Here is a 20603-nt window from a genome sequence, read left to right on the forward strand (position 1 = left end):
ATCAGGCCTGGAAAAAATGGTATAAAATAAAGGAAGTACGAATAATTCAAACGACCCATCATACTAAATTGAGGGATACGTTAACATAATGTTCGTTGCCTTAAACCTCTCTCCAGCTCTATAAACAAGGCGACAACTTCAGTTTGATTTAAAGGTCTTATTCACGTGTGCTGTCGCCTACCACGTCCACGATTCTTATTAAATAGAAAGTTGTTTAATATGTATTTGTAATAATTCATGAACAAAAATCGAGCACAAGACTAATATGGGGAAAAGGAAACGCTTTTTCAACGCTAGGGCACGTCAAGTTGTCGATGATTCAGAGGTCAGGAAAGCACATCAAACTCCATGCGTGGCCGTAGACATCGCGGCGGAGGGCCATCAGCTGTCTGCCCCGGAACTTCGGGGTACAAGTCATGGCAGTGAGTTGGACAGCAATGCGCTCATGCTGCCGGGCAAGAAGGCGAATATAGAGACGAAAAAATGGAAGGGAGAGCAAAGTCAGCCTAGGCAACTCAGCAAGAAACAACGGAAAAAACTACAGAAAGTACTGGAGCAGAAAGAAAAGAAAGGGAAGGTAAATAAAATAAATTAAGTGTTCATTCTGCTGTTCAACTTCAGAATTCGGCAGTCTTTTGATTAAGAATAAGATAGTCTTCACGTTCTTCATGTTCTTGTCTTCGCTTCTCCCCTCTCCTCCTCTCCTCCTCTCCCCTCTCCCCTCCCCTCTCCCCTCTCCCCTCCCCTCTCCTCCTCCCCTCTCCTCTCCTCCTCCCCTCCACTCCTCCTCCTCCTCTCCTCCTCCTCTCCTCTCCTCTTCCTCTCCTCTTCCTCTCCTCCTCCCCCCTCTCCTCTCCCTCCCCCTCCCCCTCAATCATCCTTGATCATCCTCCTTTTCCTTATCCTTCTCTTCCTTGTCCTTCTCCCCTTCCTCTCTGACCTGAGTGACCTCTATTTTAAGCTATCTTGCTCTCTGTGTCTGGCTTTGGCTCTTGTAGTTGTATCTATCGAAAGCATTGCCATTGGTGCAGACTGCACTGGTGACTTAAATAGGTTCTTCATAATTTCTAATATATATTTTTTTTAATTGAAAATAATAAATTTAGAAGATGATAAGGCTCATTACTGTGACATTAGACTTTGCTTTCTAACAAGTGGAAAATAATACATTTGATACATGTGGGTTTTTAACATGATAGATGTCTCTTGCCAAAGGACATTTGAGGCTGCAGTGGGACTCCACAGTCCGATGATGTATCCACTTGACCACGACACCTTGAAAATTACTCAGAAAATATCTGGAATGTAACTCTCTTGTTGCACTTTTATGCTTTTTTTCATTTAAAATGTTGAGTCTCATACTATAATCTCGCTTGCAAAGGATTCCTTTTAAAATCATTTCCTTAGTAATCTTTTCTTCACTTAATTAATGAAACTGACCTTGTTGTTCTAAGATTATTAAAATGGGAATCATTTTCCATTTAGCAGCTTCAGGTTTTTGTTCACAGCCACAATCATTTCACAGTTTCTGATATATCATACATATTCATTTTTCATCTTCCTTCCAACCAAATATCAGCGAGCTGGGATTCTTGCTTCTTTGGCTGAGCATCAAGCCTCTACTGAAGAGATGGCAAGGTTTACTTCATTTGCACATATTGGCCAGAAGATCAATAAAAGGTAAAGCAAGATAAACTCCTTGGAAGTTAAAAGATTCTGAATTTGGCAGGGCTCTTTTATTACTGAATCATATATAGAGAAAATAATGATAATATTCACATTTGTTTAGCACTTAATACAATGTTCTGAAGCACTCTAGTCTCTACATTGTAATTATTACTAGATAAGTGCAATAATTTCTAAGTTTGTTTTCTAGTAAGATAGCTCATGCTTAATTTATAGTGGAAACTTGAATTACAGTGGAGAATATTATTCTTAGATCTTATGAAGATGTGGATATATTTTTATTTGGCTCGGATTAATGGCAATTTATCTTTCTCTCTTACAGGAAACTAGATAACACTGGACCAGTGAAAATCAACAGTATCAGTGGCAGTAACAAGAAAAGGAAAATGGGAAAGCAGGATGATGGCAGTGATGGTGATGAAGATGATGCATCATCGTCATCTGAGGAGGAGGAGGAGGAAGTGGAGGAGGAGGAGGGAGACAAAGGAGAAGAAATGCAGGAACAAGGAAGTGATTTAGATGATGGAGAATCGAGCCTTCATGAAGACAAGAACAGTGCATCTGTTTATAGGACTATTGATAAAGAGCAACATTCTGCTAGTGCTTCAGATGATAACAAAGCAAGAACTAAAAGTGAAAGTGATAACGTAGTGAAAGACAATGTCAAAAGCGAGCCAGCTATGTATGTTCAAGTGAAGAGATCACCAGAGATTCAGGTAAGTGGGCCTGAGCAATCACCAATTATTGTATTATTATGGGTCGTTGTATAGCGCTCATGTCTGTCAAACTTGACACTCCTGGTGCTCCACAACAATTACCCCAGCTTTAGTGTGTGTAGTACTTCATGTACATCTTTCTTTTGTTATACGTGGGAGCATACTGAGCTTCAGTAGTTTAAAACTTTTTGCTTTGTGGCTGTAATATACTTGGATGATGGAGGTAATATTAGATCATCTGAAGAATATATCATAATCATTGCTATACTTATGGGCAGCTCAAGGACCAAATACAGGCTTCAAGAGATAGGGGGCCCAACATTCAGTCTGAAATCACTAGTTTTTAATTTGTGTTGTATGTTGAGGTCATCTCCTTCAATGTCAATTAATGTGAAGTAAAATCTGGGAAATCTGCTTTTAAATATATTTGTTGGTTTTATTTAGTTGAGCACTGTATATTGCATCAAGAAGGAGGTACAGTTGACTCTATTCAAAGTTTCAAACTCAGTCCAAAATACCAAAAGTGGATTGAATACAGCTCTTGAATTCTGTGGAAGGTAATCTTGAAAAGGATATGCATGAAAGAGGAAATTGAAGTACTAGATATTTTGGATATCAACTAAAAACATTTGTGTTGTTATTTTTTTCTCATTGCAGGAGGCAAGGCTTAGATTGCCAATTCTTGCTGAGGAGCAGATGGTGATGGAGGGTATCCATGATAACCCAGTAGTTATCATCTGTGGTGAGACAGGGAGTGGAAAGACAACTCAAGTTCCTCAGTTCTTATATGAAGCGGGTTATGCGATGTAAGTACCCTTTGTTTACTCTTGATATGGTCAACTGTCTAAAAATAAATGCTGTGGCAAAATAAATTGGCATGATAATATAGTGCTAGTCACATTTTTATGTATCTAATAATGAACCTTTGCTATCCTTTGTTAGAATGAATGTGTTAATAATAATAATAATAATAATAGTGGGTTCTTGTATAGAGCTCATGTCAGTCAGATTTGACCCTCCTGGCGCTCTCGATTATTACCCTGGCTTTAGCACGGCTGCCATACGGCGCTCTAGCATTTCAAGGAATATATTCCTACCAGGTTCAACAACATTTCAGTCATATACATCCATTTTCCCTCTGTTTCGGATACAACCCTTTAGTGTCCTTTTATTTTTCATAGTAAACTATTGGTTGCAAGCTAAAATTGCAAGCATGGATTTTGAATAACTAAATTGCTGTTATTTACGAATGTTCTCTTGTGATTTTGCAGGAAAGGTTTGATAGGTGTAACTGAACCGAGGCGTGTAGCAGCAGTCAGTATGTCACAACGTGTTGCCAAGGAGATGAACTTACCAACCAGGTAATAATATTGTCTCTTAATTGTGCTCAATAGTTAGGAGTCAATGCTACAAATTGCATTCTTCTTTGATTATACATGTATTCTTTGATCACAAAAAAGTGTGTGAAGATCAACTGTAATCACATTTGAGAGAGGTGAAAAGCTGTTTACAACTTAAAAAACATGCATGTTTTGTGTGTGTGTGTGTGTGTTTGAGAGGGGGGGGGGGGAGGGGGGCTGGAAAGGTACTGGGGATTAACATTTTTAATGAAATTTGCCAACATTACATTTCATCTACATTTTTTTTTTTTTTTGTTGCAATTTATAGATGCCTACTGCTAGATTATCAAGCTATCATTTGTTGTCATAATTAATTGATATTAGTTCTACAATAAGGACAAACAATTGGATGTCTTGGTGTCTTGCCTGTGGTCTTGTGTGTGAAAGTTACAGGGCTGTACTGTGTGTTTCTTTCATTCACAGTGTGGTTTCGTACCAGATCCGTTATGCTGGCAGTGTTTCAGATGAGACTAAGATCAAGTTCATGACGGATGGTGTGTTAATGAAGGAGGTACAGAAGGTAAGTGATCTATTCCAGATCATTAATTATTCTAGAACCCTTATGTCAGTAGGAGTGACTAAATATGAGTATTATTTGTTTTTGGATTTAAACAAATGTTTGACCAACTGCAAAATATCCCATTACATAAGTTACCCCCAATCCTTACACTGATCCTGGAGCCTAAGCTAACCCTAACCTTTATTCAACCCTAATCCAAACCTTATCATAAAGTTAAGCCTATGCTAAAGCCTAACCCTGACCTTTATCCTAATGCTAACCTTATACTAATACCTGGAATGAAATGAGCTAAATTGAACAGTTTTAATTTGTTGTCAACTTCTCTTTTTTAATTTTTTTTTATTCCCTCTTCTAGGATTTCTTACTCACCAAGTACTCAGTCATCATTATTGACGAGGCTCATGAGAGGAGTGTCTATACAGACATTCTGATTGGTCTACTCTCTAGGATTGTACCACTCAGACACAAGGTAGGATATCTTATGAGATGCTTTCATTTTGTGATCAAAGTAAGAGTAATGTGTAGTTCTTGATGTTCCATACAAATGGGAGTGAGACTTGTTATAAAGCAAAGCTGATTGGTTTAAATATCTACAAAATACTTGGAAAGGTCAAGTTGCCATATAAAGGAGACATTTATCTTTTTTTGTATCGGCTACCAGCAGGGCTGAGTTTCCAATTTTGCTTGATTCTCATATTTATCAGATTTTCTTAAACTTTCATCCTATCATGTCTTCTGTTTCTATGTTGCTTTAGTAGAAAGTAACCTTATACATGTAATATGAGGATGGCAGTCCGCTTTAAGAAATACTTTCATCCTCTCTTCCATCTATTATGCAACTCTCTTTTGAAACATATGCCTATCTACAGCTAGGAGGCGCGAGCTCCCGGGTTCCAAACCAAGTCAATGCGCTCATGCCCTTTGGTTAGGCATTAATTATCATTACCAAGTCCCTCAGAGAGGACTTTAAGCCGTCTGTCCCCTGGTTGGTTACTTACTTACAAGCATACACATGCTTTCTTAGCAGTCAGGTAATACAAACAAACAAACAAGTTTTTCACTTCAAGGTTCAACTGATTTTCACTATTATTTATTCACCAAGTATGTTGTATTTGTCTATTGTTCCATTCCAGAAAGGAAACCCTCTGAGGCTTGTTATCATGTCGGCTACCCTGAGAGTTGAAGACTTCACAGAGAACAAGAGACTTTTCAAGGTCACCCCTCCGGTCATTAAGGTACTAAACTTTTCATTTACCTACACTGCTTCTCTCCACCCAGGTGTAGGATGGGTGCCTGGTAGGATGCAAATGTCATTGTCCTTGGAGTAGTATGTGCGTGCCTGTAAAATATGGTGGTTTTTCTAGTGCATTGATGAGTGTTCACTGTATAGTGTAGAATTAAAATTGAATCCACTTTACCAGGATTATAATACACTGGAAGCGCTTTGGTTAGTCATTATCTGGTTAGGTGTTGTATAAGAGCAGTTAGTTTAATTTATATCATTAAAATTGTTCCATAAGTATCACAGTTTGAAAGTTCCCCCTTTTTTTGGGGGGGGGGGGGGGGAGAGTAAAATTGCACAGGTTTTTTTGCATGGGTTGCAATGGAATCAGCCCTCAGCTCTAGAGTTTTGTTAGGAGTTTTCAAATCCAATAAAAAGGCTAAATATATCATACTGTCCTTTTTCTTCTTCTAAAGGTTGAATCTCGACAGTTTCCAGTGACTATTCATTTCAACAAGCGCACACCTGTAGAAGACTACATCACTGAAGTACATCGAAAGGTAAGGATCCATAAAGAAATTAAACTTTGCAAAAAGTCATCAAGTTTACCGCAAACTCATTATGGATTGTCCAGTTATGTTATTAGAATTATTAGGTTTACCTAGTTACTGTAATGTGTTTTTCTTTTGTATCATTTGGGATTTGACGACAATGACTTGACAGCATGACCCCAATATTTGGAATAGAAATATTCAGTGATGAAAATTACAAGAGAAAAAAAGACATATTACCAAGAGGCATGTTTTCAGTGAGATATAAATACAAAAGTCTATAGAAGTTTGGAAGGATGGAAATCAATGATTTAACCAGCAACATATTCTACCATTGGGTATGGAGCAATCGACAATTATCTCTCTCCCTTTCTCTCTTCTTTTCAGGTCTTAAAAATTCACCGGACGTTGCCACCAGGGGGCATCCTTGTCTTTGTTACCGGTCAGCATGAGGTCAACACACTTTGCCGTAAATTCAAGGCTGTGGGTAAGAGAAACATTTCGCATACAAGAATCCATTTCAATCATCAAATTAGTTACATACCGGTACTTATTTTTAATTTAATCAGTGATTATTTTGACTAATTACAAATTAAAGTTTATTTTACATACCTCTCTGTTATATCGTTTTATAGGGAAGAGAGCAGGTCCGAAGAGAGAGCCCGATACATCAGGTACAGGTCCTAATAAAGACCAGGACCCAGATGAAGACCAGGAACCAGTTCACGAAGATCTCAAGAAGGCGGAAGAAGAGAAGAAGGCTTTCAAGAAATGGAAACTACCCAAGATCAGTTTGGACAGGTTCGTCAGTCTTCTCCTATTAAATCTGTTCAAGACAAGAATGTTAAAAGGGATAAATGGATCAGTGGCAATGCTTCAAATTGGCAACACTGGTATTTTATCCTTATTTGTATCTCTCTCTCTAAAAAAAAAAAGGTGCATATATGGACAGATTTTAAATTATTACAAAATTTGAATTCGTATAGAACAAGCAGCAATTTTGGACTTCACAAGATTTTATTTTTTTCCTCTTTCACATGAAGTTTTCTAGGGTAATAATGTTCAACAAAAGTGGGCGCAGGTTATACAACAATTTATATCTCCTGCTCATGCTTCTGCTATTCATTTATTTTTGGCTTAAAAATAAAGTTAATGAACCAACCCAATAAAAGATTATTCAACTGGAATATAGTTAGTTTGATTTTGAGCATTTACACACTATTTCTATGTAACCCAACAAATGATTATTCAACTGGATATAGTTAGTTTGATTTTGAGCATTTACACACTATTTCTATGTAACCCAACAAAACATTATTCAACTGGAATATAGTTAGTTTGATTTTAAGCATTTACACACTATTTCTATTTGTTGTTCAACGCTACTTTTACAGTTACTCAGCCCAGCCCCGTGATGTGGAGAATGATGTCGATGATGAAGTGGATGGTGATGTCGACAGTGACGACCAGTCAGAGGAAGAACTTGAAGATGAAGTTAAAGATGAAGAGGTAGGTGCAAACAATATAATCCTTTTTCTTAATATTTACAATTTCGTATGCACAGTTTAACTGCTCTTATTTTGTATTTTGGCTCAAACTGTACATAAAGCCCTAACTATAGTCCTTATACACAAGCAGACAGTGATGAAAGTTTGCTGCCTTAAGTGAGTCCACTTTTTGTTAAGTTACCATGTGCCTTCTTTCAGTGATTTTAAAAGGAAAATAAAACAGTCAATCTTTTAAATGACAACATGTTGAATAGTTCAAAATTACTGTTTTCTATACACCAATTGGCTACTTTTTAACATATTCTTTACAGCTTCAGTCCATGTACATTTTTAGTTGCATGATTATTTGCAAGAAGAATGTAACAATATAAAAAAAGTTAACATTTAAACAAAAAAAATAAAGCTTTTCAATTTAGTCTTGTAACAGAAGTGATAGCTTGTCCTTTGCCTCTATTTTTCCTCAACAACAGGAGAAGGTCCTGGACTCAGAGGCTGCCGAGGACCAGGTCCCGATGCACGTCCTTCCCATGTACTCCTTGCTGGCCCCTCACAGACAGGCCCAGGTCTTCCAACCACCCCCAGAGGGCAGCAGAATGGTCGTTGTGGCAACCAACGTGGCAGAGACCTCCCTCACTATCCCAGGCATCAAATATGTCGTAGACACTGGCAGGGTATGTCAAGTTATATTTGTATGATGGTATATGATTATGATGATATTGGTGGTTATTTTACCTGACTGCTAAGAAATTATATAGCTTTTAGGTAAGCAACCAGATGGCTAACGGCTTTAGGTCCTCTCCGAGTGACCTGGTAATGTGGATTAATGCCTTACCAAAGGGCACTAGCGCATCGCCTTGGTTTCGAACCCGGGTCACCGGATTATGAGAGCACTGCTCTACCTTGTTATATAATTATGATGATATTGGTGGATCTTTCTTGACAATGTATGTATGCATTTAGAAATGTGTTTAAATTTCATGATAGACATCATGATTTACTGTGTAAGCCAATATTTTCACCTACAGAATTTTTCATGCATGTCACTGACATAGACTTTTTGTGTGAATTGTTGTTTTTGCAATAAATAACACAGACTACTCAGCAATTAAGAAATTCACAAAAAGAAAACCTTTGTGAAAGTAAAGGCTTATTCAGCAGAACCCTGCCTTTATAACTATTTTTTCAGTGTATGTATGCTTTACAGATCGTTATTCCTTATTTTGTCCTTTTGCTGAACTTGTCTTATAGGTCAAAAGGCGTTTCTATGACAAGGTCACAGGTGTGTCCTCCTTCAAGGTTGACTGGACATCTAAGGCCTCGGGCAATCAGAGAGCAGGGCGAGCTGGTAGGACGGAACCTGGACACTGCTACAGGTAACAGTGATCATGACAATGACAAGGATGGGGTCGAGGGTCATCCTGAATAGGGAAAATGTAATCTAAATGAGTTCATACACAATTCATAGGTTGTATACTAGATACATCTTTATTAGAAAATAGAGAGAATGATTATAATTCAATAATGATGTGAAATTTGATACTCAGAAATTATATTTGTATACTGAGCGCTTTTGCCTCTTGGCAGTTTACGTCTTGGTCTGCATTAGGTGTTTGTTCCTGAATGCTTTATGAGAGGTGTTATTTCTAGGACATTTTGATATTTGTGTTGTTATGTATCAATCTTGATTACATTTGAATGCTTAAAACCTCAAACTGATTAACTGATCTATTTGTTGGTCTTGTTTATCTGTTCTTTTTGATCAGGTTGTTTTCATCCGCTGTCTTTGGGAATGACTTTGAGACCTTTGACCCCCCTGAGATCACCAGGCGACCTGTTGAAGACCTCATCCTGCAGATGAAAGTAAGTGCAGCACTTCATTTTCATTCATTTACATTTGTTTTGCCGGATGTACATCATCCCACTGACAAAGATAGTTTCCAAGTTTTATTTTAATTGTTTGAATGATTTGGAATTGAAAATGATTTGAATTGAATTGTATTAAAGTGAAATTACAAATTTTCAGTGCAAGGATATGCACAGAATTATATCAGTGGATTATATATTGTCGACTCGAAAGGATCTTCAGGTAATTCAGAATGACTTTTAAAGAGGTTTTCTAGACCTATTATTACATTTTCAGAAGTCCAGATTAGCTTTACATGAATGTAAGACACTCCAGTCTGTAATTAAAATTTGAGCATAAGTAAGTATCAGTAAAGGTCATTTCATTGTTTGAACTAAACTCGTTGTGAAATATTGTTTTCATGATAGAAACAATCATGGAGCACATCCATTTCTTTCAGAGCAGTTATCAAAAGTTTAAAGAGATCTCCCTGCTTTGCTGACAATTTTATTCAAACAAGCATCATTTCAAAATATGCTTTCCATGAACTGGTCTATCCAGAGTACACTGTGTTGTATTGAGTAAAACCCAAGTTCATATTGGTCTGTTTTAATTGTTTGAATGATTTGGAATTGAAAATGATTTGAATTGAATTGTATTAAAGTGAAATTACAAATTTTCAGTGCAAGGATATGCACAGAATTATATCAGTGGATTATATATTGTCGACTCGAAAGGATCTTCAGGTAATTCAGAATGACTTTTAAAGAGGTTTTCTAGACCTATTATTACATTTTCAGAAGTCCAGATTAGCTTTACATGAATGTAAGACACTCCAGTCTGTAATTAAAATTTGAGCATAAGTAAGTATCAGTAAAGGTCATTTCATTGTTTGAACTAAACTCGTTGTGAAATATTGTTTTCATGATAGAAACAATCATGGAGCACATCCATTTCTTTCAGAGCAGTTATCAAAAGTTTAAAGAGATCTCCCTGCTTTGCTGACAATTTTATTCAAACAAGCATCATTTCAAAATATGCTTTCCATGAACTGGTCTATCCAGAGTACACTGTGTTGTATTGAGTAAAACCCAAGTTCATATTGGTCATATGTTTCCTTTTTGTTTTAATTTTAGGATATGGGCATAGACAAGGTCGTGAACTTTCCTTTCCCAACATGTCCAGATGAAGAGAGTTTGAAGGTAAGCTAGGAAAAATTAAGCATCTTAACCACAAATCCTACTCAAGAATCTGAGTGTTCAACCATGTCAGAAAGTTACATTTATCTAGACGGTTATACCCAAATAATATATTTCAAGTCAATTTATAAATTAATGATAGTGTTGAAAGTAATAAAAAAGTTCATTAATGACAATTATCAAAAAATGTGTTGGCTCATTAAGGTCTGAATTCCATATTTTGTTGGCGATTGTCATTTTCTTAAAAAATGAGTGTATATCAAGATTGTAAAACTGATTGTAAAGATTCGAATTGTTCCATGCAATGTGATTATGAATCATGTGATATTTTAAGTCTAATGATCCCTTTTCCATGTGGCACAGAGTGCACTGAAATGCTGATACCTCTTGATATCTTTGTAAAATTCAACATGTGTCTGATATCTTATATGCAATACTTTTTATTTAATAGGCTGCAGAAAGGTTGCTGATCGCCCTAGGTGCATTAGAACAACCTCCCAAGCCAAAGAGATTCAGAGATATGAAGAAAGGTAAACAACACTTTGATTTTGAAATTTATTGGTTTTTCCTCTCTTTATGATAACGGTATGATTTTTCTGGGAGTACCAATGACGGTTGGAGTAACTTGTAAAGGAATGCAATTTAGCTTGTTTTAGGCCGGAAAAGAAAATACTGTTAGATTGATTAAGTTATGATGATGAGTTTGTGGTTGTATATTTACATGTACATCCGAATTGCAGCGTCAGATACATTAACATCAACATTCCAATTTACTTTCTCCATTTATTGTCATGTTAAGTTGTATATTACATATATTTTCTATTATAAACAGCTTTTGTGGTGTTATGTTTCATCCGCTATGGATATGAAATATGTTAGTAGTGTAAATTGCTGCCGATATCTGTTTATTGATATCTCTTTTTGATATGGCACATAACAGAATTCTTCAGTACAAGGATCACAGATGTTGGTCGAGCTATGGCGTGTTTGCCTGTAGCCCCCTGCTATGCTAAGATGATCTCACTCGGTCAGCAGGAGGGATGTCTGCCCTATGTCATAGCTCTAGTATCAGCCCTCACAGTCAGGGTAAGTACCAGCATGCAGAGTCACAGTCAAAGTTTTGGTATGGGGTCATGAATTCGGTTCAAATGAACATATTGGAAGCATATGCGATCCTATAATAATCAGTGATCGTTGTCTCAGTAGAAATCGAGTCTAAAGTGATGAAATTGTAAATAATAAACTCTTTATGTTGTATAGCTTCCTCTCAAGGTCAATATATTATTTCAGCTATAAAACGATGTTTCTTGACTAAAATCGACTGATTGGCTATTCCCGTTTGGAAATTATATATCACAACTGCATATTCTGACATTTTCATGGTCGCAGCTACCATTGTATGGCCGTAGGCGCTATTTGAAATTTATCATAAGTTACTTTACCGGGAGCACCGGTAAATTTTGATATTCAATTTTTGTTGAAAGCAGAAGTGTTTTAGGGGATCAATTTTCTAGTGCTTATATTACATCCACAGGGGCATCCAAATGTAAAATGTAAAAAATCACTATCCTCCCAATTTTCAAAATTTCCCAAAAATTTGCATAACCTTTAAATGTATCAGTGATTGCATTGTTTGTGTGTATGTTTGACTAATTCAGGAAATCTTTGAGGAGAGCTCAATGCAAGGACACACAGATGCAGAGGTAAGTGGTATCTCAACATTGATGAAAATTCTTTTTTGTGTTTTATGATTAGTTGATCATTATAAGTCTACAGTAATAGAAAATAAATATTAAAAAAACTGTTATAGATCTCTATCATGTTGATTTCTTTACATTTTCCCCAAGTGGTCTCTGAAATTTGATATACAAGCCATTTGTTTTCATTTTAATTATAAGATGTATAAAATAAACTTATATTATTAATCTATTAATATTATTAGTCATATGAAAAAAAATATATAGAGACAATGATTCGTTTTAAAATGAAATTCCTTTTTTATAAAATGTCAGTAAACATTCAGTTAAAGTGTGTAAATAACACAAATCAAAATTAAAGCAGTATGATTTTGTGAGATATGTGTATTTCTTGTATCCTTTCAGAGAGAAGCACACAAGAAGCTTCAAGCAAGAGTGGCACACAACAAAAAGATCTGGGCTGGAAAGGTATGTGATGGATCTTTACTCTCTTTTCAACATTATTCTTCTATGAACATATATAAAAGCAAATACATGAAGTGATTGTGAACAGTTTTACTCACAGCTTGATGGAGACTTCCAAGATGTTACAATTTTTACTTAAATGTTATAATTCCATTTTGCTAGATGGCTAAAAGGGGTCATTTAATGAAGCTTCAGATGCTGCAATTACATTTGCTCTTGGCTTTATGTCACCAGAGATGTAGGGTTAGAGTGAGAGTTGTGATAGGGTTTTTAAAGCCCCACTGCACTACTTATAGCTACTTGCGCCCTCTATATAGCAAACACTGCCTAATCGGTGCCTGTTGGTCCCCTGTGACGATCCCCTTTTTCTCATGTTAATTGAGAGCTGATTTGATGAGATATCCACCTGTCATTGACCTTGCAGGGAGGTCTAATCCCCCCTGGTCAAACTAGTACAGATGGGCTTTAAGGGATAATTAGGTGTAGGGTTAGTTTTAGGTTTATCATTAAAGAAGCGGGCAGTGGAGCAATAATCGCAAGTGTTGTATAACCTTTACATTCGACCTACCTGTAAATATGAAAGTAACTAGCCATTTCCCAATCCTTGCCTCCTGTAGGGGAAGAGTGCTCTTCTAGGAGACGTGATGGTGATGCTGGGGGCTGTGATCCTGTGCTTCACTTAGTCTCTGATACAAAGCCATTATGGAGATTAGACATGATTATATTAGATGGGTTTTATTTATGATTTTAATGTGAAAGTAACCAGCCCTTACCCCTCTTATTTTCTCCCCTAGGGTGACAATGCTCTTCTAGGAGACCTTATGGTGTTGTTGGGTGCAGTGGGTGCATCAGAGTATGCTGGCTGCACCCCTGCCTTCTGTGCCTCACACGGTCTCAGATACAAGTCCATACTTAAGATTAAAAATCGGTAGATTAAACAGGATTTAAATATACCCTATATGAGAAAGTAACCAGTCTTTGCCCCATTTATTTTCTTTCCTAGGGTGACAATGCTCTTCTAGGAGACCTGATGGTGTTGTTGGGTGCGGTGGGTGCATCAGAGTATGTTGGCTGCACCCCTGGCTTCTGTGCTTCACATGGTCTAAGATACAAGGCTATGGTCGAGATCAGAAAACTGAGGAGACTTCTTACCAACGCAGGTAAGCTTCAAATCATTTCCCTGTAAAACCAGACACTATCAATATGTTTATGAATTTAACGATTGGTTCAAATTGTGCAAGTTGTGTCACAAATTTTCTGCTGTTACAGTAGACCATAGAGGAAGAGAATTTAAAGATGTTATTGAGTATCAATCATGCAATTTGCATTTTGCAAGAAACTGTCTTACTGAATGACTGATTATGTAATGATAATATTATGTGTTTATCATATGAGTTTTGCATCATCAAAACACAATAAGAAAGTGTCAAAATCTTGCTGAGTGATGAACTGCCTCTGCTAATTTCAGGATGATAAAGTGCAAGGAAAGAGAGAAAAAGCATGAAAAGAACACTAACATGAAGTCAAACGGAAAGATAAGCTCACAGCGTGACGTGATTACTGTCATTTTGATATATCAATCTGTCATCTCTTTAAATAAAATGTAAGACAGAGTACTTATGGTATGTCATTCAAGCTCATTTTAATCCTCTATTCTAATTTCTTTTCTTTCAGTGAATTCTGTTGATTCCGACTGTGGAGTCTTCATGGATCCTAAGATGTCCCCACCCACTTCCACTCAGGTAATATGACCCAGTGTTTTTCAACAAGGGTGCCGTGACTAAAAAGAAGTTTTAAAATGCTGATATGACTTTTAGCTAGAGATGAAAGAATGCTTGAAGGAAAGTGTATAGATATATTTGGCTGACTTTCATTATATTTAAAGTTATTGACTATTTGGAAGCCTCATGTAACTGGGAAGGGGAAAAGCAAACTGCCCAAAGTAATGTATCAAATAATCTTTGATAATGTGAATGTTTTTCTTCATAAAATTTATCGATGGCTCATAGATTTAAAAATGTGATACTTAAAAAAAAACGGAAATAGGAACCTTGTGGGATCTTATTTGTAATACATGGATGTAAACTACAGTAGGTCTGAAATAATGAAGCTTTCCCCCCCCCCCCCCAAAATGGGTTGGATTCCAAATCTTCTTCATTGCCTCATACATGTAATTAACATAACATTTGGTATTAATCTTAGATCGTCGTTCCTTTTCCTTATATTTATTTTCAGGTGAAGATGCTTCGTCAGATTGTCTTAGCAGGCCTTGGACACCATGTAGCAAAGTAAGTATTCTCTTTCATGAAATTTTGTCTGTGATTCTTTGCAAAGTGGTCCAGATCTTATGTAACCAGACAAATTGCTGTGTAAGTACATTGCAAAATATTAGCTGATGTATACCGCTATTATTCATTTAAAAAATGTCCTTTTTTCTGTAAGAGAAGTATTTTTCCTTGACCAATGGTTTTCCATATACAGTCAAACCTGCTTTAGTGACCACCTGTATAGAAAAACTACCTGTCTACAAAGACTACATTTTTTGTTTCCCATGAAAAAGTTTTCTCATTAAAACATGTATTAAAGGGACCTGTACATAAAGACCACCTGCTTATAAAGACCACTGTGCTTGTTTCCTGTGGGTGGTCTTTATAGACTGGTTTCACTGTATCATGTAAATTGGAAAAGCTCCATTTTTTTTTTAGTGAAGCCATGCTTATCGATAACCCTATTGTAATTCCTTGAACATAACCCACCATTTGTCTCTAACCATCAGACGTATGTCAGCTGATCAGGAGGGCTTCGAGCGAGGAGGTTATCAGAGTGTGGGCATAGAGGGAGCTGTTTTCATCCACCCCAACTCTGCTCTTTTCAAGCAGCTGCCGGACTATGTCGTTTACCAGGAGATCATTGAGACCACCAAGCCTTACATGAGAGGTCAGTTTTGTTATAGTGTATCATGAATGTTGATGATGGGAACTGCATTGCAGAAGAAACTGCCTGAATCTAAGTCGGTTTTACCTAACCCTGGAATATAGGTGGGGTTAAAGGGGGTCTTAACCCAACCTTTACTAAGGGGTTAAGCTTATTCCACTTTCTGTTCAGACACATATTTACCAAAGTGGGCTAGCCCCACCTATAGTACGGGGTTAGTTGGCCCTGCAAAAAAGCAGGGCTAACCCCACAATTGTGGTGCCAATCAAAATGAATGAGAACAGAAAGGAAAGATAGTCCGGTACTACGCAATGGAGCCAATTAATGAATATTCGCGCTATGCAGTTAGAACGGGGCTAACGAACTGCAGTGAGAACAGCCAAAAAAGTTAGTTCGGGTTAAGGATAGTACGGGGCTAAGCAAAGTACGAGGTTAAGCAAAACAAGTGTGAAAAGATCAAATCTGAGTTGTTGCGCAATAGATCAATCGTTTGGATCAACGCAGTGTGAACGAATCCACAGAAATGTGTTTGAAATCACATTCACTGAAATCACATGTTCAGTTGCTCGACACATGTTTGGGACAGCCAGCTTGATTGTCTAATCTTTCTTTTCTGATTACTCAACTGTTTTATATTTTCAACCAAGGCTATGTAGCATAATATATGATTTATTTGCAGTATTGAACAGTCTCTGTAAGTTTGGTTTGAATGTATGAAAGTTCTTTGACTATATTCTTCATTCTTCATGTTATTTCAGGTGTTACTGCTGTTGAAAGAGAGTGGTTACCAGTTCTCTTTCCTAACCTCTGTACTTTCTCCAAGCCTCTTGAAGAACCTTCCCCTTCATACCATTCTTCATCGGGTACAGTCAAATGTCACATGACCTGTACATTCGGTAAGCAGAAACCTTTTTTGTACAATATTGCCAAAACATATTTCTTACTGTATCACCAAAAGTTTTCAGTTCTGTGTACTTCATAAATTCTGAAACTGTGCATGCAGACAATTTATAAGAAAGGTACCCTTAAAATGTGCTTATCACTACTTAAATTGTTCTCTACAGTGTTATTTGTGCTCTTATTCAAATGGATACTAGAATATAATTTTGTAAAGCAAATGCGCGCTATAGATGTATACAATTCATAAGGCTAATTGCCCTTTTTGTTAACCCACATTCCCATAAAATTTTGTTTGCTCCTTCCCTTTGTATTTTTCTTGTAATTAAATTTTTATCTGTATCATGTTTGTATGTTTGAATGTTTTTTTATGGAGAATGAAATGAAATGGAAAATGAAATAATAATAATTGTTGTTGTTATTTCACCCAGGGAGGAATGCATGGCCTCTTCCAGCCCAGGAGTTGGACTACCCGAAGAGTCTCGACAAAGTCAAATGGTTTGGCAGATTTCTTCTAGAGGGAAAGGTGGGTATGATATTAAAGGCAGTGCATTATTTAGGACTGGTGAAATCCAGAAATATATGAATTCATGCAATAAATTGAAACGGCCGATTCACTTGACTGTTTAGATATTAATTCACCTAATATGTGACATACAAGTTCATTTTCGTAATGTTTCATTTTCTGTTGCAGCCGGGATTAAAGCTTTCAGTCACTCAACATAATTCCCCTCCTAAATACTGGAAACTAAAAGTCGTTCATATACAACTGTCTGATGGAACTTCTAGTCATTTAGACGCACTCACTGTGTTTTATGATACTTTTATACAATTTCTCAATATCCTCCAGAATTCATCATACTATGAAGAAAAATTAGCAAGAATTGTTAATATATTTCTCTCATGTTTAAAAATATCAACTGTTATTCAGTATACTTATACTGAATAACAGTTGATATTTTTAAACAATTGATAAGTTATTATGAAGTGATAAATGATTACATATGTTTTACCTATCTGATTATGGAGAGCAGTGATTACTTATTCTCTTCTATGTTGTTTTAGGTGATACCTGGACTGAAGAAGTTTACCCCATCTCTTCTATCCACGCCCAGTACTATGATCAAAACATGGGCAAAGTAAGTATACCAGTCTCTTTTTTCTTTTGTGTGTGGGGAAAGGAGGGGGGGGGGGGTGCCCCTCTCTTTTCCTCCATTTTTAATGCATACTTTTTGCCTGTTTCACTCTGTCCCTCTCTGTCTCTCATTGTTTTTGCACATTTTACACCAGATACCTTTTTTGTACCCTCTGTATCTCTGCACCTGTCTGTATTAATCTGTCTCCTAGATGTAATAATAATAATAATAATAATGAACGTTATTTGTATAGTGCATATCACTCACATAAAGAAAGTCCCTATGCGCTTAGAAAAGAAGGAAAAGGGCGGAATAGAAATGAACATTTATGCCTGATACATGAAAATAATTAATTACAAACAACAATAATGATACACAATTCCTACATAGCTTACATGTAATACATTGTAAATTCAGGTAATACAAATTTAAACATGAAGAAAACCTGAAAATTAAATGAAAAATAAATTAAATATTAAATATGTACTGTTTTGTCTTTGTACATGTACCATAAGCTCATTTATCTTTGTTTTGGGAATTTTCATTGTTATTTCTTACCTTTTTATTTCCTTTTTTCTGTGATACAGGTATCTATTCATTTAAGATGCATTTTTTTAAAAATGTATTTTGTGATTTTTAATTGATATTTAAATAAAAAATTGTCTTTGATGGGAGAATTTTTGATTGTTGTAGAGAATTATATGACTTGCACTCAGTATATAAAGATTGTTTGATCGATCTTGTGATTGAAGATCAGTAAAAGATTTTTTGCATATCTATTAAAACTAGACTTGAAAATTGCTCTGAAAATTCAAATTTGTTAATTCTAATTATCTATCCTCCATGATGATTGTACATTTACAGACTTCAACCAAGAACAGAGGTCATACTGAAAGCCCTGGCAGGGAAAGGAGTATATAACAAATCATCACTCATTGAAGTATGGAGAAAAGACAGACAATGTAAGTATTTCATGTGTATACATTGCAAATATCATCTGTTGGGAACCAGAAGGGTGTTAAGTCTCTGTAAAAAGATAACACCCTTCTGGCTCTCATTACGCTGTATGATGTTCTCTTCCTTGCTCATTAGTATTTCTTTTCATATTTCCCAGAGAGAGGGGCGGGGGAGAAAGAAATGAAATTTTTGAAAGAGCATTAACCAGCATTGTACAATGCAGAGCTGCCAACCTTGTGCGACCAAAAAAAAAGAATTTCAAGCAAAAAAAAGGATTTCATTAAAACAAACTTACAACCACGCACGACACCCTTCCAAGGCAGAAAAGTCTGGGAGAAACGGAATTGTTGGCAGCTCTGACAATGGATTGAGGAGAGGTCTTTGTGCCAGATACATGATTTTAGCCGGCAGAGATGTGAATTTCTTCTTACGAAATATGCTTCAATTCCCCACATATTCAGATACAAGTTTTTTTAATAGTTCCTGAGCTTGGTGGTGAATTAGATCAATGAATTACATGTTATTCAGAAATTTGCTTCAATGTAATTGTGTTGGTTTTCTCTTTCAATCAGACTTGCTACTTGCCTACCAAGAATGGTTACCCAAAGATCTGCATGCGGACCTGATGATGTCATGGCCTCCGATCAAGCTAGATGAGTGATGCCATTCCCCATACAGACTTGATATCATCATGGCAACAAGTATATGAATGGATGAGTGATCCATGAATAATTGTGGAGCGCCAGGAGTGTCAAGTCTTACAGATATGAGCGCTATGCAAGAACCCACTATTATTATTATTATATAGACCTGATGTTGTCATGGTAGTCAGACTAGATGAGCGAGACCATTCTCCATACAGGCATGTTCTCATTGTCATGGCAACCAGTTATTCTCCAGGTGGACCATCAGTCCCCACCAAACCCTCCTTGTGGAAATACTGCATCATGAACCTTCCAAACCATGATTACATTGGTTATTTCTTTCAAAATTCTGGCTCTAATGAAGATATAGCCAGGATTCCTTACTCCCAATTTTTATACAAAGGATTTTGCATGGTGCTATGTACAATTGGATTTATCAGGGTTTGCCTGCAATGATAAACCTAAGCACAGTCTAATAAACAGGTGGGATTGGTATCATTGATTTGAATTGATCGCAACTTGATATAGATTACAACTGTAACAGGGATAAGAGTTGTAAGTTTGTAATTTAGTCAAGGACTTGCGATCAATCTCATCTCTTTAGGCACTGGCCTAAATTTGTGGTTGTCCTTGTAAGGCAACATATTAATTGCCCAAATTCAAGATATGGTTCCCCAAAATTGAACACCAAAATAATGATTTTGGTTAGTGCATGTTAAAACTTAAATTATCAAGGTCCTGAAATACTCAGACCACAATAGTGGGTTCTTTGATTACCATGCTTTATATCCTGGTCTGAGGAATAGGAAAGAAAATATTCTCAAAAATTCTCAAATCTTACATCTTTCTAGAAACTTTGTGAAATTTTTTCTCTTGTTATTAGTGAAATGATTTCATCATAACAAGTTTCAAGTTAATGACTCTGGATGGGTGAAAGACTGGTGTAAACACCAGTGAAAGTCACAATATAAATTGTATGATGATCAAAACAATATCACTTTAATCCAGATTAAATCATTTCCAAAATTCCACCCTGGAAATATATTGGCAGTTGTCCAAGCATATGATGAAGTAGACTTGGATGTTATTTAAAAGTTTTTGACATCTCAAGTGCAATTATCCACTTGAATATCATGTCATGAGATTTGTAAATCATTATATATCTTTATGAAGATACAACCTAGTGATGTTTGTTTTTTAATAAATGAATATGTAACAACAAATCATT

General features: G+C 36.3%; 1 protein-coding gene across 1 annotated transcript; it reads left to right on the plus strand.

Annotated features, from left to right (window-relative positions):
- Positions 1-192: 192 nt before the first annotated feature.
- Positions 193-20598, plus strand: LOC755586 (probable ATP-dependent RNA helicase DHX37). The gene is made up of 29 exons (XM_030991555.1): positions 193-577; positions 1580-1680; positions 2009-2402; positions 3060-3208; positions 3674-3763; positions 4226-4322; positions 4678-4791; positions 5456-5557; positions 6021-6104; positions 6483-6582; positions 6731-6896; positions 7490-7604; positions 8074-8274; positions 8852-8976; positions 9367-9463; positions 10583-10648; positions 11097-11175; positions 11586-11731; positions 12304-12348; positions 12748-12810; positions 13811-13967; positions 14482-14549; positions 15043-15095; positions 15584-15744; positions 16500-16637; positions 17070-17164; positions 17704-17777; positions 18639-18736; positions 19304-20598. Exons 1-29 carry the CDS (start codon positions 266-268, stop codon positions 19390-19392), a joined length of 3579 nt encoding a protein of 1192 aa, XP_030847415.1. The 5' UTR covers positions 193-265; the 3' UTR covers positions 19393-20598.
- Positions 20599-20603: the final 5 nt, after the last annotated feature.

This window comes from Strongylocentrotus purpuratus, unplaced genomic scaffold (assembly GCF_000002235.5).
Source record: "Strongylocentrotus purpuratus isolate Spur 01 unplaced genomic scaffold, Spur_5.0 spur5_scaffold_2, whole genome shotgun sequence".
In the NCBI taxonomy this organism is placed as follows: domain Eukaryota; kingdom Metazoa; phylum Echinodermata; class Echinoidea; order Camarodonta; family Strongylocentrotidae; genus Strongylocentrotus; species Strongylocentrotus purpuratus.

Bases quoted from the DNA above. Each gene is read 5' to 3' on its own strand.
- LOC755586 (XM_030991555.1), top strand. From the start codon at position 266: ATGGGGAAAAGGAAACGCTTTTTCAACGCTAGGGCACGTCAAGTTGTC. The intron at 7,605-8,073 runs GTAGGTGCAAAC...CCTCAACAACAG, and splicing joins ATGAAGTTAAAGATGAAGAG to GAGAAGGTCCTGGACTCAGA. The intron at 11,732-12,303 runs GTAAGTACCAGC...TGACTAATTCAG, and splicing joins TATCAGCCCTCACAGTCAGG to GAAATCTTTGAGGAGAGCTC.